Raw genomic sequence first — 27,095 nt, forward strand, 5'->3', positions numbered from 1 at the left:
GTGTCTGCCCTCTCCCTGTAGGAATCAGAATGTGGCTGCCCTCCTTAAGCACCACCTAGGCTCTTTTGTGAACCACGATTCAGACAGATTTCACCTACAGTCCAAGCTCTCTGTAAATGTAACCCTTACCCAGAAGTCCCTTGTTTCAAATGTGTGGGTCCTAACTTTCCTGCAACAGAAAGTCACCACAATATGCTGAGAACATAGGGACAGCAGGGACAGAAGACACTGTAGGCAGGGGACTGCCAGTCCAGAGGCCTCCTACAACTCTACCTGAGTGCCCAGGCATATCCAAGCGAGGGCACACCATTGCCCAAGAACTTCTACAGGGAGATCATGGGTGTCTATGTATTTGTAGCATTGGTAAGGGTTATTGATCTATGTCATTACATTCTATGAGAGATTTAATCTGCAGAAGTCTTTATTAGCTTAAGTGAAAAATTTGTTAAGGCCTATGGTTGGGAGCAAATATCGAAACTTCGATGTCAGACTGAGAAATAAGTATTTAAAATTTTCAGCCCTTTATTCTTAGGCCAACTCAGAGATACCAACTCTCTATCTAAGGGAGATTGGAGTCTACAATGGTATCACACATTTAAAGGGCTTGGGATTTGTTTCCAAAGCTATGCTATAATTGCAGATCTCTGCTATGGAGATTGCATCTGGGAAGGAGAAGCAGGCTTCATATATGCAGGAATTGTTTCAGTGGTAATAGAGAAAGATCCAGTTGGATATGAGACTCAAAGGCCAAGAAGAACCCTTATATAATCCTGGATTTTAGACAACAGCAAAAGAGCCAGGCAGAAAATGCCTGGCAAGACCCCTCTTCACCCGTCTCCCAGGAGACACTTTACTTGGGGACGCCCCAAATAGAAACAAACCTGAAATCCCAACAAAATTCCAACTTGACAAAGGACTCAAAGAACAAAATACCCGCACTGCTGGGTGAGGCAACAGGTTTGCCATCAGAGCTGCTGACCAGGAATGAGAGTTGGTCCTTCGGCTCTTCCTATGGCGCCACTGAAGTGTGTCCACCAAGGCTCTTCCACAGAAACTCGACAGCAGTCCCGGCAACACATTCAGACAAACCAAACACACTGCTAATCCTGTTAGCCATTAATGTGAACTGTCCCTATAGGTCCTGGCTTCTCTATCTTCTGCTATTCAGGACCAGACATGGACTTTAAAGGCCCGAGGCGAATCTATTTGCAAAGGGATTGAGAGAGGCGTGAAAATACCTTTTAAAGACTGACAGTCCAAGGAAATTTCAATTACAGCCGTGTGCACACCGTTTCCTTGGAAACCACGCCTATTCATTCGTGTTTATAAGACTATAACGGAGATTTCCTTTCACACAGACACGGGACATGGAAAAAGGCCACAGGAGAACAGTCTGACCAGGAGCTCTTCCTCGAAACTGCTGCAAACATTAAAACGCACGCACTTTCTAGTCAAGCAGTTCTTTAGCATGGCTGACATCACACTTCAGTGGGAGGAGGGTGAATCTTCAACATTTAAATAAAAACACATAGTTAATGGGCTTTGGAAGAGTCAGCCCACCTTGGAAAAGGGAAGGCAACACTGTTTGTCAACTGAATTTCTAATTTGCTTATTCTCAGACACCTTTTCCAACAGCCGGGGTAGAGGATCCCGAGCATCTCGAGGAGCACATATGTCATAGTGCCCTGTCTCAATAGAGCACGATACAGGTTTACACGTGACAGTAACGAATTTTAGAAGCAAGCGGTGGCGGTGGGTTTTAATGTCACCTTGCCACAGATTTGAATCACCTGGACAGGGAAATTGTTCTGACCGCCTCAACTGATGCGGGCAGATGCACTCCAAATGTGTGAGGATGGTGAGGATGCACCCCAAATGTGGGCAGCAGCTTCTGGTAGCAGTCCCGATAAAAAGGGCCTTTTGTTCCCTTGGCACTGCCTCCTGTCACTAAGTAGATCTTCCCTGTTGCTGTGGCTGATTTCGGAACTAGGGTCCATCACTGACTAAGGACTAGTGGTAGGAACCTCTCAGGGCTGTGGCCCCAGATTGAGACTTCTGAGGCACCTGACCTTGTGCACTAAGTGTCAACTGGGTCCTTACCTCCCTGGTGTGAGAGTCACTGTGGGGCCCCTCCAACTGCTGAGGCTCCAGCCTCAACACTGATCATCTACCAGGTTTTCACCTCTCAAGAGTGAGAAAACTTACTCTCTCTCTCTCTCTCTCTCTCTCTCTCTCTCTCTCTCTCTCTCACACACACACACACACACACACACACACACACACACACACTTTACTGGTTCCCCCCCAGGAGACCCCTAAGGCACAAACATTTGTTTCAAGGGCAGCACTGGAGCTCACTCTAAGGCCTTCTCTGTTATGCCTGGACCCAGGGACCGCCAGGCTCAGGGTAGGTGCTTTGGACAGACTCTCTGAACCATCCTGTTCTTGAGGTCACTTCTCTGATGACATGTAATGGAGAGATGCTATCACTCGTGTCCACTTGAGTCAGGTTGCCTGACTCACACTAACACAAATTTCCAACTCAACAGTTGTCCCTCTGACCTGTGCACAGCAGTAAGAGAACATCCCCAGAGGAAAAACACTGTCCTTCTTAGGACCACTCCCCCATCTCCCCATACATTAAGACATTCCTTCTCTTAAGCATAAAAGTTGGGAGGGGAAACTTGCTATTCTAGTATTGAAAGGAACCGAATGTGTTAATGCAGGGTTTATAGAGGCATTTGTCCCTATTTATAGCTCCCTAATAGCCGAGAAGGCAATTAGCTCCATTCTACCTGTTCACAGCATAACAGGCTTCCCTAATCACACTGTCATTAGCACCGCTTTGCCTTATTCCTACCAGTGTGAGCTCTGAGAGGGTCCCCCTCCTGGGGGCAGGTGGGAGTCCTCTATTTCACACCACCTAATTACTCTTGACGAGGTGATAATTTCTTATCAGCTAGACAATAAAAGCCAACAGTTTCTCATAAAATACACGTACTTGAAATAAAATTATGAATTTATAAGACAACTCGAGAATTAGCTGTGTTTAGAGATTAAAATTTATCTTTAAAAAATAGGTGTTACATGATTCAATTGATGTCCTAGGGTCTTAAATGTTTTTAGCTCTTTATTATTCTATTTTTGGCATGCGTTTGAAACCCAAGTCTCAGAGGACTGCTTCTCCAGCCACATTGAAAACATGAGAGCGGCTTAGTCAAGAGGGCTGTGTAAATATTCACGACGACAGGTGTGCCGGGCACCAGGCAGAGCCTGAGAACACAGGGCCTCTCTTTGCTCTGCGGCTGCATCTGTGGAGGCTCACCTGTTGTTTCCCATTGGGGGTGGAGGGGAGGCAACATGGTCACGGGATTGGCAGAAGAGAAAGCTCGAAGTGTGGTGGTTGGGTTGGGGCAAAACAAGGGAGTTTGTCACTTTCTAAACACACGGTGCAGACTTTTTGCCCTTCAACTTAATAACTCTACAACTCTTGCACAAACCCACTGATTTCACAATTCCACTTGTGAAATAATAGCAAGCTACCAAGGGTTATTTAAGAAAGAAAAGCGTGTGTGTACGCATGTGCTAGGATGGCCATGATACATTGATGTGTACAAATCAGAGGGGACTAGGCACGCATGTACGCACGTGATTATCTCACCCTTAAAAGGACGTACCAGTGTGCTATAACGCAGACTAGACATTTACTGGAAGATGGCTCATGGACTAGGAGAAGGGGCTTGTGTATAACTTTGTGACACCGGAATTTTTATGACTAAATTTCTAATAAAAATCCAGCATGCTTAACCTAAAACAGTATCATATGCAGAAAAGAGGAAGGGCGCCATTCTTCCCATGGCCTGTTTTTCAGGCAACTTGGATTTCGGGGGAGTTTTCACCACTCCCTGATATGACCGGCTCACTATTCTGAAGTTGACTGTGCAAATGATATCATTCATATCATTCATTGGTGAGTATCTGCCTTTCTCCTGGGAGCCTGGAAGTTTAGCTCTTACTAGACCAAGGGTGCCTGTGTAAATAACCATTGGTAATCATTCTGTTAAGTAAAGTATGGCTGCGCTTGCTTCTCTGGAGGAACTCCGCACACCCTGTGTGAGCTCACTGGGAGAAGAGTTTTGGAAGCTTGCACCTGCTGTCTCTCAGACGTTCCCCCCACCCCTGCTCTTTGCTGAGTTTGCTTTGGCTTCTTATGCTGCAATAATTGTCACCCTAAGTACAACCATGTCCAACTTCTGCAGGTCTCCCTAGCAAACTGCTGACACCAAGGTCGCCAACAGACTCTATTCTGTAGACTTCCTTCTCGACCTTCGCACGCCTGCCTCACATCACACATGTCTTTCTGCATTTTGCATGTATGTACCAACTGCATTTTTCCACTGGACTAAGATCCCAGAGATTGTCTAGATGCGTCTATATACATAACTATTCAATGAAGCTGGTAAATAAAATTAAATGGCAGAAACTGCTTAGTTAATAATAATACTTGCCTTGCCAGGCAGTTTTTCTTATCAGTAATAGTCACATTTAGGTTATGACATTCCCGAATTCCTCAGAGTAAGACACTCAAAATCAAAACAGTAGCAGAACTAAATTGCATTTGAGTCATCATTTATGTTCTTCCCCCAAAGGAGGAACTTACATAAAGATGGCAGAGGCTCGCATGCCTGAAGGCCACCTCTGAGAATCCCAGGCAACATGGGCTAGGAGTGGCACACAAACCATTCTCTTTAATTGTGACTAGAGGTACTTTACTATACCCCATGCCCATTCTCGTCAAAAATGGAGAACTTCCAGCTAACTACCCCGGACCTGAGAACTAATGCATTCATCTGACATCAAACTCCAACACACTATGTACGTTTGCACCAAACCAACTGTCTCTGTGTTTGTTCCCTGATGTGATGACAACAAACATAGGCTGCTTTGATGCAAACCTCCCTAAATCCCACCTGAGGCCCCTGATGGAAGAGGGTTCACCTGGCTCTAAGCACCTGGGTCACTGCTACCGACTGTGCTTCCGCCATTCTATCATTCCTCTCTACCGCATTCACAATTCTAAAGCCTACAGTAAGGAGAAATTACTCTGTCATTTCTCCCGTGTTATCAGGGCCCTGCAGGGAGTTAGGTGCCATATGGTCTGGGAGAAAGGCTCCTATGTCCTGCAGAGTCCTCCTGGGTCCTACCGAAAGGCTGAGGCTGGCAGCCATTAGAATACAGGTGTACTGGCCTTTCCTGGCTGCAGGCACTCCCAGGCATGCTTTGCTTTCACGTGATCTCAGCCTCTCCTGGCTGCAGACTCTCGCTGAGTCTCTGTTCCCTCCATATTTCCTGTGCAGATCTTTATCAGCTCATCCAGGGACAGTAAGCGCTTTGCTCATCTCTGCATACAAACAGTGGGTTTGGGCTGGTGTCTCACAGGCAAGTTCTTAAATGTGTGTAGTGAGGGGTACAGACTGACACCCTATCTGCATTTCTTTGCTATGCTCATGAGAAAGAATCAGATGAATTTTGAAGATAATAAATATTCCAAAGTAGATTTATATGTCCTTGGAAGCTCATATTTTATTACTGTGATGGCTGTTCTTGGCTGTCAACTTGACTACATCTGGAATTAACAAAAACTTAGGCTCTAGCACACCTGTGAAGGGTTTTCTTGATTTGACACAGGAAGATCCACCTTAAATCAGGGCCACAGCTTCTGGTGGCAGCCTATATAAAGGACACAGCAGAAGGAAGCTCTTGCTCTTTGTCTGCATGCCCTCAATGGAAAACCTATTCCTTCACTAGTATTTGAGCCTACTTCTTTGGGATTCCAACATATACTGAACACCAGCTGAGACATCCAGCGTCATGTACCAAACAACTGTTGGGTTCTTGGACTTTCTTTCTTTTTTTTTAAATATTTATTTATTCATTATGGATACAATATTCTGTGTGTATGTCTGCAGGTCAGAAGACAGCACCAGACCTCATTACAGATGGTTGTGAGCCACCATGTGGTTGCTGGGAATTGAACTCAGGACCTTTGGAAGAGCAGACAATGCTCTTAACCACTGAGCCATCTCTCCAGCCCCAAAAGATACTGTGTCTGTAGCTTTGGAGCCTGTCCTTGGAACTAGCTCTTGTAGACCAGGCTGGCCTCGAACTCACAGAGATCCGCCTGCCTCTGTCTCCCAAGTGCTGGGATTAAAGGTGTGCGCCACCACCGCCCAGCTTTGGACTTTCTTTTGGGAGACAGTCATTGTCAGAATAGTCATGTAAGCCATGATAATAAAATATTACAGATATTCATTCCATCAATCCTGTTTCTCTAGGGAACCCTGATGAATACAATTACATTCAGCGTTTGCCCTTCAGATGGCCAAATAGAAACGAGGCACACAAACACTAGGTTCTGAATAGAAACAGAGTACACAAACAATAGCCTTGGAGGGGTTCAAATCGTCTTATGTATGCGAGCAGGGAAGGAAGATAGGCGACTTGAACATCAGCAAACCTTTCACCACAGCTTATTCCTATGCCTCCTCCTGGTTGTCAAACATCTTGTACTTCCCCTGTGCTTCATGTGGGGTGTCTTTCCTAGCTTCCTCTCTTGGAATAGAGATATGCCTTCTTCCTGCTTTTCTGCTCCACCAGATGTAACCAACAAACCCCATATTGTTACCTTCCTGTATTCCACAGTGGGACTCAAAAGCATACCCCCTTCCAGATCTGTTGGTTTATATGTTTTTTTTTTCTTCAGTCTTTAGGCCCAACTAGAATTTGCTATGTAAATCAGGCTGGTCTTTAACTTGCAGTGATCCTTCTGCCTCTTCCTCCAGTGTGCTAGAATAACAGGCATACATGACTACACCCAGTTCCCATATTTCTATTTTTATGGTGCTGGGGATTGAACCCAGGGCCCTATGCAAGTATTCTAACGCAAGCAAGTAAGCATTCCCCCATGGAGTCACCTTGCCAGCCCTGTTTCCAGTGTTGCTTACCTTGCTGGCTTTCAGGATGTTGATCTGTTCTTCATAGACCGTATCCCTATTTTTCTCCAGAAAGCCATCGGAAAGGTACTCCACCTGAGGCCATGGCAATGAAAGGGAAACCCGTTAGTGTGTCAGGAGCCCTGGCAGCTTCTTAAGTAATTTCATCTCATCTAGCAACATTTTCTAAAAGAGCTAAGAGTAGATGGAGACCCACAGATGTCCCTGCTTAAAACACAAATCTGATAGGCTGAGATTTACACAGAGGCAACTGAGTACTCATTTGGCAGAAGAAAATGCTGTTTTAAAAGGGAATTCCCTTAAGAAAAACTTCATTGGGGTTCCATGAACACAGCTTCTCAGCCAGCAGTCTAGATGCATTGAATCAGGATATGCAATTACATGCACATTACCACCTAAGAATTCAGTCAAAATCCATTTAGCAGTTCAGTGTCTATCCCCATCACTGGGATCAGTTCAGCTACTCCAGAAGGAACGCAAATGGTGTTAAGTACGTTGTCTTGACCCTCCCTCTTCTCAGGCTCAATGACAGCAGACTCCTAACTGCTCCACTGCTGCCGTCCTCCCAGGAGAGCAGCCCTCAATTACTACCTGCTGTGCATGTGACCGAACAGCAACTGTGCTAGCATATGCTCATCTTGAGCCTCATCTTGACAGTCTGGTATACCAGAGTTTGGGCCAGGGCAGGATGGGGAAGAAAGTCAGAGGAGAATCTACCTACAACCCCAGGCCACTGGAACTCACAAGGACCACTTCCTTAGCCTGGAAACCCTTTATTCCTCCTACTGTGGGCCTAAGGTGTCCTAGGTCAACCAGGAGGGCAGATACCTTGTCTGCGAAGTGGACGACAATGAAGGCTGTGTTGGACATGCGTGGTTTCTGGAAGTGCTGGCTGCTGGAGTGCCGTTCATAGAGCTTCTGGGCCCAGTTCTGGTCAGTTCCTTTGGGGACCTGGAGAAGCACAAAACTGGATTCAGTGCCACATGAAGCAGGACAAGGCAGCAGAACAACATGGTGGTGGGTTGGAGCCTGGATTCAGCTCTCAAGCCAGGATACTAACTGACTGTGGTATGAACAACTCAACAGCAAACTCTTGGGATCCCGCTATGAAAGGTCATTGACCTGTCATGTGTAAGCCAGCATCTGGAGGAGGGTATCGAGCCTCAAAGAACAAGCTAGCCAGCAGAAAGGGAAGTCCAAGGAGAGGATGAAGACGGACACTGAGGGGCAGAATCCCATCTGTGGAGCTGTCTGAAGATGCTCCTTCTTGCAGTAGCACACCCATTCCCTTCAGCACCAAGCTCCTGCTCACTCAGAAGACCGGTATAACTAGTCTATACTTCTGGCCCTAGCTCATCCATACCACTGTCCTGACTCAGCTTGTTGCCCTCTCTTCAGAAGCCTTTTCTGGCCATTCTTTGGTTTTGTGTCTTTCTTCTTTGGAATCCCTAACAACTGAACTTACAAACACAGGCATACTATTACAACTCACCATTAGTTTCTGGATACTCTTAGTACATACTATGATCCATAGAATTGGCCAACTGTCTTAGATCTTTTCCCACACATCAAAGGACTGAGAACAGGACTGGTCACACCCTGTGTGATGCTTTACTTGTTCCCTGTCCCCCAAACGTAGATCTAGACTTAGAGGTGTCACCATGAGACAAACCCTCAGGGACAGCTTGTTTCTACCTCTCTACAGATGGCTTCCGAAGTAAACAAACAACTTGCTTCATCGAAGCTCCAACAGACTGCTGACTGTGCTCTGCTCTCAGCCTCCATCAGAGACACTTCTTTTTGCGGTAGCTCATGGAGTCACAACTGGTGCAAGTGTGGAGAATAAGTAGGACATCTACATCACACACACACACACACACACACACACACACACACACACAAATGCAAACACGGGGGTGGATCTGGGCATGTGCACACTCAGGAAACATCCTGGATGTTTGGTGGAGATAATATAAGTTCCAGAACTCTTGGAGATGTGCCGTGAGTTATTGGCATTACATGGCCACTGCAGTCATGAGCTCACCGAAGTTACCTGCACAAGATTGGTCCCATTAGCATGCTTAGGGGAGGTACTCACAGGGCTACGCCTCTCATCGTCAGTCTACAGGCAGCTAATGGAGTCATTTTCTTCAGTGGTAAAGCCACTGGTCCAGTTAAATAACACCCCGGCCCCCACATACACACTCACACATACAAGCAGCACTGGATGCACTGGGATAAAACAAACAAACACCCAAAACAAAGGCACCGAAGTAGGAGGGACCTGACAGAAGAAGAAGGGTTTTGGAGAGAGAGAGAGCACGTGGGAATGATAACAGAAAATAATGGGGCGGGAAGGAACACGCCCAGTCAGGCCCAGTCAGCATGCCTGCAGTTCAAACATTACGGCAGCGACTTATCCAGTGAGACATCACTTGCTCTGGTGTCCTCCACTCCCACTGACAGCCCTCGGTTACAGATCCCCACTCTCTCTCCTTCATGAGTTTGTGTCTTGCTTTCAGATAAGGTCAGCTTGGACCTGACCCTTACACTGGTAATTTAAAGAGGGCTTTGCTCAGTTAATAAGATGTGCTCCAAAAGGAAAATGCTTACAGATGTGGAAACAAACTTCTTAGGTCCTTGGCAAGCAAACTGATTATCCTCCAGATTCAATTTGGTGTAACTAGTTTTGAATCCCCTGTGCCATGTGCCATCGGAAATTCAAAGAAAGAAACCTCTTTCTTGAAGGAGGAGGCTATTAATTGTGTTGGGCAGACAATAAAATACATTTAATTCAGCACTTTCTATATATACTCCTTTATATTTGTCTCCAAGAGTTCTGTTTTAGAACTACCAGGTGTGGGTGAAGGAGGAGTCAGCAGATGGTGGGGCTCGTCAGGACCAGGCAGACCAGCGCCTGGGAGCAAAAAGGACCTCAAGGGACTGGTCCAACTGGGTCAGACAGAGCTACACAGAGAAGCTCCACTAAGCAAATGCTGCAGTCTGCTAGCAACCAAATCACCTTGCCTTGAAAATGCACTTGGACTTCAATGAGAAAATCCTATGATCCTATATAGTCACTGCTTAGATGGACTTGAACAGTCAGAGGAGACTGATCAAAGTGATGCGTATACATATTTTCTGACTATGATCGACCTCTCCTGTAACTCCCCATTCACTTCCAACTAAGATCAGCCAGTAGAGATTCCCAATTAAGAGTCTCATTGCAGCAATAGCCAATGTCCACAGTGCTTACTGGCCATAGTTTCAACACATCTTCACTATATCAACTCAGTTATTTCCATATTGCCCTATGAGCTAGGTATTGTGCTTATACACACCTCAGAGATAAGGAACTTGAGACAAAAGGTTAGATAACTTGTCCAAGACACAGTAGCAGGCCGGGGGTGGAAGCCAGGGAAGGCTGGCTCTGGGATGTGTGTCCTTCACTCCTCTGCTTCCTGGCCTGGCAACAGTGTCTAAAACAACCATGAATGCAGGCTCAGGTGAAAAAGCACTTATCTCCAAACATATTTTCACACAAATAAAATTTAATCAGCTGTGGGAGAAAGAAAATCTTGTATTTGAACATAGCCTGGGTTACAGCTATCATTAGCTCTAGAATGTATGGGGGACCAAATTCTTTAAGACCAAATCCATACACGGTTACACGCAGGGTTCCTTACACCCCTCTTGAAGCATCATGGAGAACACTGGACCAAAGCCTGGGTCCAGCTCCATCCCTCAGACGCCTAAACCCTCTGGCCCTCTTGTGCCCTCACACAGTCCCCCATAAACTCTCAAGTCACCCTGCACCAAAACATCCCCAGGCCCTCTGTCCTAAAGAAGAATCACTGCTACCTCCTCCTCATTTCTGTCTTGAACTGACCCTGCCTCCTGAGTGCTGGGACTAAAGGAGTGTGTGTCACTATGCCCAGCCCTGTAGAATACTTCTATGCCCTCACTGCCACAGAACCCAGCTGGACCCAGGACTCTCTGGTCCCACAGTTCTCTAGGGAGGTGGTTGCTTCTTCCGAACCTGACTACACTGCACTGCTAACTGGGCCTTCACTCAGCCACCCTCAGCAAACACCCATGTGATCAGCCACGTGACTGCCAGATCTAGTCATGCCCCATGCCCTACTTCCCCTCACCCAGGGATGTCACTTCACCACGGCTTGCCACATATGGGGTTTGGAGTGACAGTGACCCAGTGTCCCTGCGACCTGAGAATCCCTTCTGTGACTCCAGACTTTGCTCCCAGCCCTAAGCAGGGTGTTGGCCAGGCAACTCCTCCATTCCTTTCTGGTCCTTGACCTCAGCAAACACACCTGCACCTAAGTTACCTTCCTTCCTATTCATAGAAGCTGCTGCCACCCCCACCCTCTACCAGCTGGGGACTCACTGCAGAGGCCTGTTTGTCTCCTTCACAGAAAATCCAGTCTGCCAGGCAGGAAATTAAAAACTACTATAGGGGGAGAAGATGTAGCTAGCTCCCTGGAAAAGAACTGCCCTTGCATACGGGTCTGATGTGCAACCCGCAACATATACACACTCACACACATACAAATTTTTTAAAAGATTAAAAAGGAATTCGTACTTGAATATTCAGAAATTTCTCTGCACCTACTCACCTTCTGCCCTTGGAAAGAGATATTTTAGGAAGTCACTGGCACTGCCTGGCTTCTTGACAGTCTAAGTTCCCACTAGCTTGGTAAGTGGGAGACTAGGGCTTTCAGCAAACCTTCCCTTATCTGGATCAGGAGGCCTCGTGTGGAAATAGCAGCCACACGGCCCAGGATCTGTCTGAAGCATCTCTGTGGCTCAGCTAAGTCTCCACTACCCCAGCTTATGTCGCTCTCTGCCTGCCGTGGGACTCAGACTTCAAACACAGGCTCTGCCCCCTGCCTTGCTCTGGGTCCTGTCTCCCACTGCCCCCTCTGCCCCCCGCTGCTCCCACTGCCTTCCCCCTGCCCTATCCCCACTGCCCCGCTGTCCCCGCTGCCCCCACTACCCCCGTTGTCCCCACTACCCCCGCTGTCCCCACTACCCCCTGCCCTATCCCCACTGCCCCGCTGTCCCCGCTGCCCCCACTACCCCTGCTGTCCCCGCTGCCCCACTGCCTCCACTGCCAACACTGTCCTGTTGCTTCTGAAGCCTTTGCTCTAAAAATGCAGCATCGGGTCCATGCTCATCATATTCTATGTCTCAGTTTGTGGCAACAGTTGAAACAGTTTTGCTTTTATACAGCTTCTCATAAGTAGATTCCAGGAGGAGTACCCCAGGACATGTGTACTCCAAGTGAAACAGAGCAGGAGGACCTAGGAGGGCTTCTGGTCTGGACAGGAGCTCTCGGGGTTATTTTGTCAACTGCTGAACGTGGTTGGCTTCTGTCTGTGTTCTCCGTGACCATTACCTGCTGTGTGCTGTCACGCTGTCCTGAAGCCACCGATTCCCTGCCTAGCATTGCTCTGGGATTCCCTCAGGGGCTTGTGTCCTACTCTTGGGACCAGTGCTGGACATCCTGTTTCCTTGGATGATGGTAGCCTCTACGGGTCTTCAGACCACACAGCCAAAGAAACCCACAGGCAGCTTTGGTTTGCCCGTGCAGGGAAGTGCAACCCATTGTGAACCATTGGTCCCAGGACACATTGTCCTAAAGTACCGAGGTATTTTTGTGAGTTAATGGCCTTGCTTCCTGGTCTGTGATGCGCTAAATCTTCACACAGGGTCAGACAGACCTGTGTAGACCAGGACATCTGCTATGGTCCCTCAAGAGGGCATGACTCTCCTCTTCCCCAACCTAAGGGGAGTGAAGAGCTATAGTCTGATTTGAGCCAGGGAAGAGGGGCTACCCATGCCCAGCTATCCAGAGACCTGAGCTGGACTCAGAACCTGAAGCTGCCTTTGGTTTAGGAGCTTGCACCTGCGGGAGATGGCTGCTGATAGGAATCAAGGGCCCAGGGGAAGGAAGCACGGTTCCAGTTGAGCTGATTTAGGAAATTTAGGAGGGAGCTCCCAGCAAGAGGCAAACAGAAGGGCCTGGTCTACCACTTTGGCCAGAAGCACTCAATCCAAAGACAGCTATTTCATTCTCTTTGACTGCAACTTTGCAGGCTGGGCAAGTCTAGACAAGCCATGGACACGTGGGATCACCTGTCCCAGGCACCGACTTTGAAGCTAAAGCCCATGTATGCACAGCAATGCTGAAAACACTAGAAGAGCCAGGTGTGGTGGTGTGTGCTTGTCATATAAGCACTGGGGAGGATGAGGGAGGAAGGTCATCAGGAGGCTGGAGGTCAGTCCAGCTATAGAGGGTTCTAGGCCATTCTGGGCTACAGAGTGAGATTCTGTCCCTCAATTCCTCACTGTCACCCCCAAAATTGATATGAATGTGCCAGCTACAGGATTTGGTATGTTTTCTACTTTTTTAGAAGGGTGGGGAGAGGTGTTGAGACAGGATCTCAGTAGTTAGCAAAAGTTAGCCTTGAACTCACTTTTAAATCTAAGCTAGTTTTAGACTAGTGATGTGGGATTCCCCTCTGTATGCTGTGAATACCACTGGTTAATAAAGGACTGCTTTGGATCTATAGCAGGGCAGAACAGAACTAGGTGGGGAAAGCTAAGCTGTAGGCTAGAAGAAAGGAGGCAGAGTCAGAGAGAGAAGCCATGTAGCCCTGCTGGAGACAGATGCCAGAACTTTAGCTGGTAAGCCACAGCCACATGGTGATGCACAGATTAATGGAGATGGGTTAAATTAATATGTAAGAGTTAAGCCAATAAGAAGCTAGAGCTAATGGGCCAAGCAGTTTAAAATAATATAGTGTCTGTGTGATTATTTTGGGGCTGAGCAGCTGGGAACCAACAAGCGGCCTTATTACAACACACTAGAGTGATCCTCTTTTACCTCAATTTCCCGAGTGCTGGGACTATGGCTTTGCACCGTAGCAATGCTTCAGGAAACCATGCTAGAAAGGACACTTCCTTCCTTCCCCAAGCACCCAGCCACACTCAGTGCTTTTCCAGAACATTATGGGAGAACAGAAGTCAAAGCAATTGGTCCTTCTCTTTCTAGACTAAGCCATATGGCCTCCATACCTTCTGACACAGGCTTCTATCACCAAAGGGAGGAATTGCTATACACTCAGCTCCCTTCCCAGCCAGGCACTGCATGGACAGAGACTGCCAATATCAAGTTCAGTCTGCATCAGGTCATAGTGCAGGAAACCAAGGAAGCTGAATAACTGATTAAAATCGGATCTCTTCACCTCACACTCCTCCCTGTTAGGTGCATTCCTGCTCTTCTCTTTTATGCCATGAGAAGTTTATAAAATTTGGGGGGGGGAGCAGGAATGTGGCTCTCACTGTCCCATGGATTCCCATCACTCACAGCCAACTAATAATACTATAAAGACCACCCTAGGAACACCTATCTAGATGCTGGCTGCTTCCTTGGGCATCTAGGACCTATGAGATATCAAATCCATACCACCACAATAGCACCTGCTTTCTGTCAGGAAAAGCATACATTTACTAGGATAATAATATCTGCCAGTTATATTCAACAAGTTATCTTTTAGCAGCCATGATGGGTACCACTGCTTCTTCCCGACAATCAGATTCAACCCCAGCTACGAGATTTCATTTGCTCCCTTGCATCACACAGGAGTGCTCTGCCCGACCCTGGACCTCACTGACAACAGGAGCAGTATTACCTTACACTCTTCGTCCAACAGGTCCAGGATACCCAGCTTTGCTTCTATGAGGTCGATACAAGGTTGGTTATCATAAAAGTCAATCAGGGTCCACGGGATCTGCTCCTTCATGTATTCTTCTTGCTCCAGCTTGAACACATGCTAAGACAAGAAACAAAAGGTCACGGTGAGTGCACTACAGACGGACAGACAGACACACGTGGCAGTTATCTTCCCAAGCTCTTGTAAGGTTCTCTGTCTTGAAGGATGGCTGACAGCTGCCAGGAAAGGTATGGAGAAAAACTCACAGTCATGAGTGGAAAGGACAGAGCTCAGTTTGGTAATTTCCCATTTCTATGCTACCCTTGTCTTAGAATATTATAATATACATGCGTTGCTGGACTCTAGCCAATTCAAGGAGTCCTGCATCTGGCTTTCAGTAGCTTAAATGCCCAAAAGCTCATGCTCAGAGAGGAGTGGGTCAATCAAAGGAGAGCATTTACCCTCTCCACTCAGCTGCCTGAGTCCCATTTCCTACCCCAACAATGGAGAGCCAATTCCAAAATAGGAGCATCACTGAAAAAGAGGGGGAGCAGTCAGGGCAGGACCAACCACATCATTCGCAGAAGGGAAGTGACCTGGGTGTTATGCCAGGGAGACAGTGAGTCCTCTGCCCTGGCAACCTAGGTCATACATTGTGCCTACCGAATTGAACTGTTGCTGGAGCTTTTCATTGGCATAGTTGATACAAAACTGCTCGAAGCTGTTAATCTCGAAGGTCTCAAACCTGCGGAAGGAAAGAGGTGAAGCTGCAGGTAAGATACGTCATCCATGGAAGCAGTCCGTGGGACTTAACAAGGCTGCCTTCCTCCTCATGCCACCCCTGAACTGCCACCTTCTTCCCCGTGCACATAGACTTCTGTTGTGGATATCAATACTGCAGTCTTGGGATTAGAAACAGAGGCATTAGCACCTTCCTTTATAACTGATAAAGGACTTGTCAGCAGGAAATTAAAGAGAGGACAGACAGACAGTGAGAAGCTCGACCATGATTCTCTTGCATAGTGGCAGGTCTTTTCTTGGTGATCTTTATAAAAGAAAACCAGACACACATTTGACTCCTGTTTTTATCATCTAACTTTCCAAACACGTCACCACACTAGTCTTCAAAGGTACCAGTTTCAGGTCTGTGTGGCTGAGACAGGGGAATTGCAGAGGTGCCTGGACTGGGGAACATGCCTGATGCCACTTCTCAAACCTAGTACACATTCCCAAATTTACAAAAGCACCTAGGAGCTGGCACACAGATGTATCAACTCTCTAATCCCCCGTTCCTTTTCCTTTGCATGCTGCTACCAGTGTTGTGACAATTTCATAAACATCTTTAAGTTCATGATTCTCTCCTAATGATATTATCCTAGGAGAATTACCATGTCAAAAAGCACTCTGTGTGTGTTGTATTATATGTGATATGTTATGTGCAGGTGTTTATGTAGGTACATACATCTGTACATACATGAAGACGCCAGAGGAGGCATTTTGTTCTAATACTCTCTACCTTATTCCCTTAAGAATTCTCTCTGAACTCGGAGCTCAGGTTGGTGGCCAGCAAGCCCCAGAAATCCTCCTGTTTCCACCCCTACAATGTCAGGGTTGCAGTTTCTCATACAGCCATGCCCTGCTTTTTATATAAGTCCTGGGGATTTGAACTCAGGTCCTCCTGCGTGCACAGCAAACATCCTTACCCACTGATCCATCTCCCTGGTCTCCACAGCACTGCTCTGTGAAAGGGAGAAGCAAGCACACCCCCAGAAATGAATAAGTCATTTGTTATTTCTTTGCCCTCACCCTTGCCACAACTGAGTGTCATTCTAAGGCTAGTCAACACTGTTAGACTTTTTTTCCCTACATAATCTTTACTGAGTTCAAATTTAACAATGTTTCAATGTTTTGATGCATTTTTACAAATGTCATGTACAATGTATTGCAGACAGAAACACAGATAAGCAACATTTTGCAGACAGAGAAATGTTTTTAACACCTCAAACTTCCTGTGTTCTATTAGGTCATTTCACTCCCTCCCCACGCCTCACTAGGAGTATTACCACAGTCTACTGGTTAAAAAAAAAAAGGTATGATTTAAAGACCACTCCACAAGATGGAACTCAGGTCTTGTACCATTAACTGGGCTCCAAACTAGTGACTGCCTTGGTCATAAGACCTAGGAAAAAAACCAATATTAGCAATTCTGCTAAACAGACATAGTAATACACTGCCCCTCCTCATAAGATCTTATGTTTATACCCATGGATTAGCAAATCTCTCAGCCCTTTGCAGTATGTGGCAATTAATAGCGACCCACATCTGACCAACCTGTGGAAAGCAAGAGTCCCTGGAATGGCAGCTCTGACTGGGACAGCTACATCACACCCTCTAGCCCCAAGACCCAGGGATGCATCAGAGGAGAGACTATGGACAGACTGTAGGAGCCAGCAGTAATGGGCAGTATTTGGCAGCCACGACAGTACCACTGCATAAATGAACTTACAGCAGCTGTGAGACCCTGCATAAGACCTGAAGAGCTGTGGTTCTCAGCCTTCCCAATGCGGTGGCCCCTAAACACAGCTTCTCATGTTGTGGTGACCCCAACCATAAAGTTATGTCACTGCTACTTCATAACTGTAGCTTTGCTACTCTTATGAACTGTAATATAAATATCTGTGTTTTCTGATGGTCTTAGGTGACCCCTGTAAAAGGGTGATTTGACCCCCAAAAGGGTCAAGACCCACAGGTTGAGAACTACTGCTGTACACGCTCAAGCTAGCACAGATGGGGCGGGGGCTCATTCCACCCCCAGCCAAGGAGTTATTGGCAGCTGATGACAGAAAGTCAGTTTTTTTTTTTTCAGCATGTGAGCTGAGAGGCTACCCAAGCCCTGCACCCATGAGAACACAGATGGATTCAGTGGGTCGGGGGAGGCATATGAAGTTAAAAAGGAAAAGTGGAGGCGAGATGGGGGAGGAACTGGAGGGGAGCCAAAGGGGGTAGCGATTGATAATGATCAAAATGCATTATATTCATGAATGAAATTCTCAAACAACATTTTTTTTTTAAATTTCTGGTCATTTGGTGTAAAACTGTCTTTGAATTTCTTTGAGAATCAACATTTCTCCTCTTAATCATTTATACTTTGTGAACTGTCTGGGGAGCTCTGTAACTTTGTTAGCTTTTAGTCCCCAAAACGGACTTATATGATATGTTCATACTTTAGAATACTTTATTGTTCAACTCACACATTTACAATATGGTTGAGGGATGGGGTCAGGGAGGGACATCTACAGAGAGGATGGCCGGGGAGGAAGAGAAGAGGAGAGACTTGGTGCAGCTGAGGAGAGAGGAGGTGAAAGGAGGGGAGGTCCTTGGCATAGCAGAGAGAGGAGGGGCCCTGCCTACGGTGCTTGTTAAACTATACTACTTAACGTTTGAATTTTCCCAGGGTCACTAGGGGATTTTGGAAGATTCTAATTAAGAAACGACTATCAGATATGACCCTTAGATAGGACAGAAATGAGGCTAAGCAAGGGAGGAAAACAAGCAAGACTCCAATTAAGGCCTGATGTCTGTTGGTGGCCATAACAGAGAAGTTTGTAAACACTAAGAAAGGCTGGGGCAAGAGGACTGCAAGTGACCTATAGGATGTTCAGGGGTCCTGCCGTTGGAGAGGCACTGGAGGGGTGTTAGGGGAGGTGGGAATATGAGTCAGCCACAATGAGATGTATGGGACAACATTACACAATTTAAAAAGCAAGACTCAAACAACCGGGCAGAAGTGGAATCTCTCACCATGCGGGCAGCACTGTGAGCATCGGCAGCTTTGCCTCAGATGAGAGGAGCATTTGCACACTGAAGAGCTGCACTGGGTCCAGTGGTAAGGGGAGAGAATTAGAGGGAGGTGAAAATTGTATTTCACACATCCGGCTGCAAGACGGCAGTGGCCCTGCTCACCAGCACTGTCTGAGTTAGGGTCTCTATGGCTGCGATGAAACACCATAGCCAGAAGCAAGTTGGGGAGGAAAGGGTTTATTTGGTTACATGTCCACATTATTGTTTACCATTGAAGGAACTGTGGGCAGGAACTCAAACAGGACAGGAACCTGGAGCTGATACAGAGGCCATGACGAAGTGCTGCTTGCTGGCTTGCTTCCCATGACTTGCTTCCTGCTTTCTTATAGAACTCAGGGATGGCTGGGTCCTCCCCCATTAATCACTAATTAAGAAAATACCCTACAGGCTTGCCTACAGCCGGATCTTATGGAGGCATTTTCTTAATTGAGGTTCCATCCTCTCAGGTGGTTCTAGCCAGGGTCAAGTTGACATAAAAGCAGTCAGCACAAGTATCTCCTGGGCACTGAGGTCAAGGGCTTGGTGGCTTTTCCTTCAGGGCTCACAACTACCAGGAGTGAGGTCTCTTAATAATTCTCCTCTACAGCTGAGGAAGTTCATGCACGAGGAAATGAAACTACCCAAAGTTAGAGTAACTCAGAGAATCTTCTGGTCAAAATGCTAACTCAGAGAGTGGCCAAAGTTAATTTAGAAGGAAGAGATCGCCTGGAAGGGCTGTGTTTTTGTGAGGAGGAGTGTCTGAGGCCCGGGGAGTGGGTGAGGAAGTGGTTCTTCCAACAGGGAAGGCTGGAGTCACAAGCCCGCCTGGCCTTCATCGCCTGCAAGCTCCACTCTTTCCGACTCTTAAATACGGACAACTAAATTTTCTGTCTTACGTTAAGGTGTCATTGCAAGCCCTTCCTTAAACCCTGCTTTCAGGAAGAGGTGCCAGTCCTGTCCCTGGTGAGGAGTTGGGGGTACAGTAGTGGGGAGATAGCTCTCTGTGTAGAGGGATTACCAAAAGTAGATTCACCAGATGCCTAACAGGCCCAGAGCAGTGTGGAGAAACCCTCGGGCTTCCCCCATCCCCACCTCCCCACCAAGGTCTAAGACATGGAAAAGGGGGAAACCACTTTCACATCAAAAGAATCAACTGATTGGAGTCAGCCACATTAAAGTACAGCCTTTGGCCATGCCCACATGGGAGAAATGACTTCAAGTTAATAAAACAAGATCAAAGACTCAAACGCTATGATGAGCCACTGACCCATCACAATGCAGCCCAGGCAACAGTTATTACCCAGTGGAATGGCCCCTCCTGGTCCAGATAGCACTTCTGTAGACCAAGTAATATCACTTAGAACCTCAATCATCTCCCTTTCCACCCACAGTGGTAGCTGATGACTGTCCAACCTAGAGGAAATTTAATTAACATAGCCTACAAGGAAGATTAAAGAGTGAACCCAGCAAATGGCCAGATAATGGCCACTGGATGTGCTGGCAGGGCCAACGGATAGAGGATTTAAGTATCTTCCACTTGTCATTTTTTAAAAACAGGTTTACACTGGTAGCGCTCCACAAAGAACATTCTCATTAATTTGAGATGGCTGAAATTAGCTCATAATTTCCCTGTTTCTAAGATATTATCTGGTAACAATTCCTCTGCCATCTAGAGTAATTGCTGTAAGGCTGGAGATGAATGAGAGGCTCGGCTGACTTGGAAAATGACTAAGACTCTCAGTCTCAGAAACACATGGTCAGGGAGACAGGAGAATGTTTCCTTTCCAGCAGAATTATATTTGTAGTAATTCTGTCCATCAAAAAAATGACTCAAAAGTAAATGCATTTAGTCTATAGCATTAAAATGCCACAAGGAAATTTACATACAGGAGGGAAATAATCTGTGCTGAGAAGAGTTAGGCCAGAAGTCTCAGCGGGGAGGAAGGAGAACACACACAGAGAGAGGCTGAGACACAGCACTGGTCCTTCTGGTGGTGCAATGAACCACAGCACTGTTTCTGTGTTAAGGATGCGACTTGAGCAATGTACAGTTTCCTTCTCATTGGACCCAATCTCAGGGAGGAGTGAGAGCAACAAAGGCCTCTAAAAACACAGCAAAAGTCAGTGCAGGATGAAACCATAGACAAGGACATGCCTTGGCTCTGGGTTAATTATTTACTTCCATGAACCTCCTGCCCCACAGAATGGAGACCCAGCAGAATGGCACCGATGACTTGGAGGCTGGGCGACAGCATCTCCTCTGAAGTGTGGGTTGGAGGAACCAGGGCCTTGGGCTTCCACCTTTGGCAGAATGTAGAGGTGGGTATGGGCTTCACAGGGGAGGGCTGAACAGCTCACAGGAAGCCTACCTTGGGGAAATTTGTTCTAGATGAACCTTCAAAAACAGTCATCATGTATGGGTGCCAGGAATCTGAGCCAAATGTCTTTTTCAGGTACTTTCCTATCCTAAAGCCATGCACTCTCCCAGGGGCACCCTAGAGTCTGACAGAGAAACGGATACGCTCCTCCGTCTACCAACCATCCTCAGTCTGCTCATCAAATGACAGGGCTTCCAACTGTTCCTGTGCTTGTGTGTGTCCTGTCTACAGCTTGTCCTCTGCAAGACCCCAGTCTAAGGCACTGTTGGAAGGAGAGCAGCCCCTGCCAGTGTCTTAATCCCTGGGTCATTTTCATGCCTTATTTCCATGGGGATCAGAAAATGCCCACTGTCGGGTACGAAACCTCTCCAAACCCATTAGCCAAACTCCTAAGAACCACAGTGAAGAGCAAGCAATGATTCCTTTTCCCCAGTTGACGACCAGAAATCTGTTCACAAGGCATTGGAGTAGATGAGAACCTTTTGGGGGTGTGGTAGTTTGAAAGAAAATGACCCCCAAAGGTTGTGGCACTATCGGGAGGTGTGGCTTTGTTGGAGTAGGTGTGGCCTTGTCGGAGGAATTGTGTCACCTGTGGGGGTGGACTTTGAGGTTTCTTACATGCTTAAGATACAGCCCATTGTCTCAGACCACTTCCTGTTGTCTGCGAGATGTAGGACTCTCAGCTACTTTTCCAGCACCATGTCTGCCTGCATGCCACCATGTCACACCATGTTCCACCAGGATGACAATAGCCTGAACCTCTGAGCTGTGAGTGAGCCAGCCCAATGAAATGTTTTCCTTTATAAGGGATGTTGTGGTCATGGTGTCTCTTCACAGCAATAGAAACCTGAAGACATGGGGAGTATTAACTTCATCTGCCCTAGGCTTTTAGAGGTGAGGATACAGTATCATGGAGGCTGAATATAGACAGAGGAAAAAATTGGGGCTTCATTTGAGCAATCAATTTATGCGGGGGCATCTTCTAAAGGACTAACAGGTATGCCCAACCTATGGGTCACATGTAACCAAAGATAGCTGTAAATATAGCCCCTAACACAGAATCATAAACTTTCTTAAAACAGTGATTTGTGACTTTCACGTATGCATTCGCATGTATGCAGGTATGGGCACACACACATGCATGTGCCTGTGGATGACAGAGGTTAGTGTATGTGGTCTTTCTCAACCACCCACCTTTTTATGAGATAGTCTCTGTCACTAAACCTGGAGCTCACTAATTCTGCTAGCCTGTGTGGTCAGAAAGCCCCAGGATCCTCCCCTCTCTGGCTCCCCAGCATGCCCCCACTTTTTTTTTTTGATAACTTGACAGCACAGTTCTACAGTATAAACCTGGAGGATGATAGCATTGCTTTGCAATGTCAAAGGGCTGGACACCCCTGCATGAGTCCAGGTGATTGCACAGGCTTTGGAGTACCCTAGGATGTAAAGTTCTCTTCAGATGCCAGGATAGGACAGATCAACATAACAGCATCACACGGTCTGTGAGGTCTAACATTGAGGTTAGCTAGCTAGCTATGGTTACTCTAAAGTTAACAATGTCCTGTGACCTTCCAGGCCACCAAGAACTGGGATACTTTCGATAGGCCAGTGGGTAAATTCAGTCACAGGGTTTGTTCCCCTTCAGCACCTGCAGGTTCAGGAGAGGCTGGGCAGGCTTCTCTGAGTAACTATACTAGGCCTGTGCAGTCACCTGCTCTGGAGAGGGAAACCTAAGGCAAAGCAAACCAATGACACAAAGAAGATTTCCTTTCCCCAGGAAATGAAGGCAATGATAAATCTAAGAAATGTGCTTACAAATACAGGGCGGTGCATCTACAGAGAAGAACTGGCACCCGTGAAACTCCCCTCCACTAAGGGGTTCATGTTAGAATATGCACTACATTCCTGAAACCCAAAAGCAAATATTAAAATACCCTGGACTGTATAGCAAAGCACAATGAACCCTGACATTCATACTAATTTCTGGATTGTGGATACATGTGATGAGATGCTTCAGCTTGCTGCCTTGACTTCTACCATGACAAGCTTGACTTTGAACTGTGAAGACAAATCCTCTCTTTTGTGGGTTTTGTTAGAGTATTTTGTCACAGCAACATAGAAAAAAATCAAAATAAATAGTAACGCCCATATCCTTCTTCCCTTAGTTCAACCCCCTACTTCTTACTCCAGCTTCTCTTGCAGTGCTCCTCGGAGTGACTCGCTCACCTATTGCATCCTGCACTGTCCTCTGCTCAAATGGACTGGCTGGAACCAAAGCTTGGCAATTGAAAGCTAAAGTCAAAGACAAAAAAATAGTGTGGATTTCCCCCAAATTGAGCCATTTATTTCTTGACGCTTCAAGGATGAATAACAGATTACCCTTGTAACCAATAAAGTCAACAGAGGCAAATGCTGGCTAATCCATGTGTAAGGAAATGCCAGCCAAAAGCTGTCAGGCTGTCCTCTATCAATGTCCAAGCCTGGCTGGCAGGAAACATCCCACAGGGAGTTTCATAGGTCCTTAGTTAGAACAGCTTGGCTTGGCATAACTGTTCTGGGCATTGCTTATCTTGCACTATTCTGGAGAACATAAAAAGGAGCTAAAGAAAGCAAAGGCATTCTGATACCCAGGCACTGGGTGTCTGGAGCTTCTGCTCAGAAGGCCTGCAGAGAGCCCAGTGGGTAGCAGTCTTCTAGAGGCAGCTACAACCTTTTCTACGTCATAAGATACCTGCCAGTCAGCACATGTGGGGTTCAGATGTGCAGCGTGGAGCTGGTTCCTATGGTGCTTGCTTGCATCGTAAGTGTTTATTTCAGGGCGGGCTCTGATCTGTGGAAACACTTACATTTATACATGAACATGAAGCAGCTCATCTGTAGTTCAGAACTCCAGCCAGCTCTAACTCTACACTGAGATTTAGGGCTGACCTTTAGGGCCGTGTTTGGAAGGAAGACCAGAAGACAGTGGGTTATAACATCTGGTCCATTTCCCGCAACCTACCTGTGTTACTGTGACAAAATACTCCACCCAAAGCAACTTAGGAAGGAAGGCTTTTTTGGATCATAGTTGGAGGTTACAGCCCATGGTTTGAAGGAAGTCATAACATCTGGAGCATGGGGCAGGTGGTCACACTGTCCCTTAGGATGAAGCACAGGGCAATAAATGCCTATGCTCAACTCATTTTCTCCTTTTAAATACAGTTCAGGATTCTAGCCTAGGGAATGACACCACCCATAGTGAAGGTCTTCTCACCTGAAATTTGATGGCCCAGAAATACTCAAGGCAGAGGAAAAATAAGAGAATCAGTTATTGACAGCCAGGCAGTAAATTCTGAAAGAATGTGGTGTTCTCGCGATGCAACAGGAAGACTTGGCAGAAGAGGTGCCCTGCTGACCACAGGGAGAGAGGCTTGCCCTGAGGAACCTCTGAGAGGATGCACCTCCCACTTTCCCTTGTTATTCAATCATATAACTTCTTTTCTGTTTGAATTTTTAATATTTATTTGTTTAAATTTGTGTATATGAGTGTTTTGCCGGATTGCACGCCTGGTATCCACAGAAGTCAGCAGGTGGCACTGGATTTAATTAAGACATTGGACCCACATCAGACCAGAGTTATAGATATGTAAACTACCATACAGGTTCTGGGAACTGAACCCAGGCCTTCTGTAAGAGCAACATGTGCTCTTAATTACCGAACTATCTCTCCAGCTCCAACACCTTGGGCGTTTTCTACCACCTTGAATGTACTTCTGTTCCCAATGATGACCCTTCTACTTCCCACTTCCTCCACCCAGTTCATAGCTCACCTCCGCCAGAAAACTCTCCCTGGCTCCTCTGGTTTGAATCTTACACACCCATCACAGAGTATCTAAACCCTCAGATGGACTCTTCTCCAGTCTCGACAGCTTCTTGTATAATGTACCTCTGCACAACACTTAACACTTCAGCATGTTCCTGAGGTCTTTGTAATCCCAAAATAAAATTTAAGTCTTAAATTTAAGCTCCATGTAATATGGTCCAAGCTACTGCATCAGTGGGAAGTGGGGGAGCCGGTCTGATTTGCACAGGAAGCAGCCCCTTTGAAGGGGATTCTCCTTTGTACCACCCTCAGTTCCAACCCACCATGCTGTGCTTCCCTAGAGAGCCGCTGCTCTTGCAATACTGCAATCTAGGGGTCTGGATTGCTATTTTAAGACAGAAGCCTTTCTGCTAGGAGAATTGAGTTTATTCTTAGCTTAAAGAGGTCAAGGCAGTTGAGTGAGAAAAGAAGAGCAAGGGGGATACACCCTGTCCACATAATGTCATGAGTCTAGATGGGTCTGAAATAACCCCAGGACAACTGGCGCACAACCTCACTGGAAGCCATCGAAACAGACAGAAAGGGGTTGTGATCTGTAATCATTCAGCTCTTGGTGGCAGCCTGGCTAGAGAAAGCCCATTTCTTGATGTCTTGTCAGGTATACTTCCCTCCAAGCTATGTGACCTCACCCTGCAGAGATTAGTCATAAATAAAAGCCTGTCAGTTTCCCCAAGATTCCAAAAGGAAGATCATCCTCACAAATGCTAGTATAGAGCACTAGTCTATGCAAAATCGGGCAAAATTCATATTAAAACCATCACCTTCATTGAGGACAGTGAGATCAAGTGGTAGATAGAAATGGGATCTAGCAAATACAATAACTGAGAGAGGCTTCTAGAATGAGGATGGACGAGCCCTTTCTCTCTCAGGGTCTGTTTCCTACTAGTAAAAAATGGATCTGACCCTGGCAGTACACAGTTGTAATCCCTGTACCTGGGAAGTTGAGGCAGAACAATTCCAAGTTTGAAGCCACTCTAGGCCACATAGCAAAACTCTTTCTTAAGAAAAATCATGCTATAGAGTTCATGATGGGGGCAAGGCTATCAGTGTTCTGACAGGGCACATCCTCCCTTGGGAGCTGCCACCTGTAAGACACTTGGTGTCTCTGGTTTGGGGTCCCTGGCTAGGAGGCCATCAAGGTCTTTGCTGGCTCCTAAAATGCCAGCAGGAACACACTGATGAGCAGCGGCAGAGTGGAACCTGGGAGTGCAGGCTTACCCGTAGATATCCAGGACCCCGATGAAGGAGTGTTGCTTAAGGGAGGAGTGCAGGGCCTTGTTGATGTGCTCCACAATCCAGGAGAACAGCTGGGCATAGATGTGCTTGGCCAGGGCATCGCGCGCGTTGACCACCTGCTGCAGGCTCATGGTCTTGACGTAGGTCTCCGAGGTGGTGACCAGCTTGCGATGGCATAGCCAGTGCTCCATCTGACTGTGTTCCACTCCTAGCAGGCGGCAGAAGTTGCTCAAGTGTTCATCCTGCGGCTGAGGAAAGGAAGACATGATCAGGACGGGGAGAGGAGACAGGCTCCTTTGCACATTTTCCCTCCTGCCCGGAGGCCAAGTGCATGACAGGGCACCCATGGAACCCCTTCTCTACCCTAGCAGTTAGCCCCCCACATACTACATCAGGTAAGTATAGAGCCCAGGTAGCATTGCTTAAACTGATCATCACACCTGCCCCTGACCAAATTACAAAGACTTAACAAAGCAAAGCACTGTGCACTGTTCCTGGCCCTTCCTCAGCTGCTGAATTAGAGATGAAGAGAATGAGGCTAAGTGAGTGAGGCTCCCTGACCACCCAGCGAGACAACCAGCTTGAGTAGGCGTGGTCTGGTGTGTAGAGCCCTGCCCTTCAGGCTCACTAAGCAGTTAACGGTGTCATAGCTACTTCTGGCCACAGCCTTCACTCTGTAACCACTCTACCCCTGCCTGTTCCAACATAATGGTACCAATCAGGGCAGAATTTGGAGCTTGCTTGGCAGGCAACAAGTTCACAGGTGGCAAGTGTCCAATTTGTTCATCTGACCTATTTTTAAGGAATTCTTAATTGCTAGGTACACACTACAGATGGATCCCCTGACATTTGAATGAGTGGTTTGCCTGCAGCCAACAGCATGGACCAGCTCCCAGGCCCCCTCCTGGCTCCCAGCCCCCATGCTAGAACGTGGCAGTGATGGAGCCACAGTCAGGGAGCTGACTCTTTAAGAGCCACCAGGGGACAGGTTTCCAGACACCACGGTGGGGACTCCTCTGCTCCCACTCAC

The 27,095-nt window shown here is 47.0% G+C and overlaps 1 protein-coding gene across 4 annotated transcripts in view; it reads right to left on the reverse strand.

Annotated features, from left to right (window-relative positions):
- Positions 1-27,095, reverse strand: part of Myo5b (myosin VB) — a 272,874-nt gene that overhangs the window by 75,127 nt on the left and 170,652 nt on the right. For all 4 annotated transcript variants that reach the window (XM_075968281.1, XM_075968283.1, XM_075968282.1 and 1 more), the window contains exons 10-14: positions 26,048-26,313; positions 15,413-15,494; positions 14,729-14,869; positions 7,842-7,964; positions 7,005-7,088 (exon numbers count right to left, since the gene is read on the reverse strand). In XM_075968281.1, coding sequence (XP_075824396.1) covers positions 7,005-7,088; positions 7,842-7,964; positions 14,729-14,869; positions 15,413-15,494; positions 26,048-26,313 — 696 coding nt within the window. The remainder of the gene's footprint in view (positions 1-7,004; positions 7,089-7,841; positions 7,965-14,728; positions 14,870-15,412; positions 15,495-26,047; positions 26,314-27,095) is intronic.

This window comes from Microtus pennsylvanicus, chromosome 4 (genome assembly GCF_037038515.1).
Source record: "Microtus pennsylvanicus isolate mMicPen1 chromosome 4, mMicPen1.hap1, whole genome shotgun sequence".
In the NCBI taxonomy this organism is placed as follows: Eukaryota; Metazoa; Chordata; class Mammalia; order Rodentia; family Cricetidae; genus Microtus; species Microtus pennsylvanicus.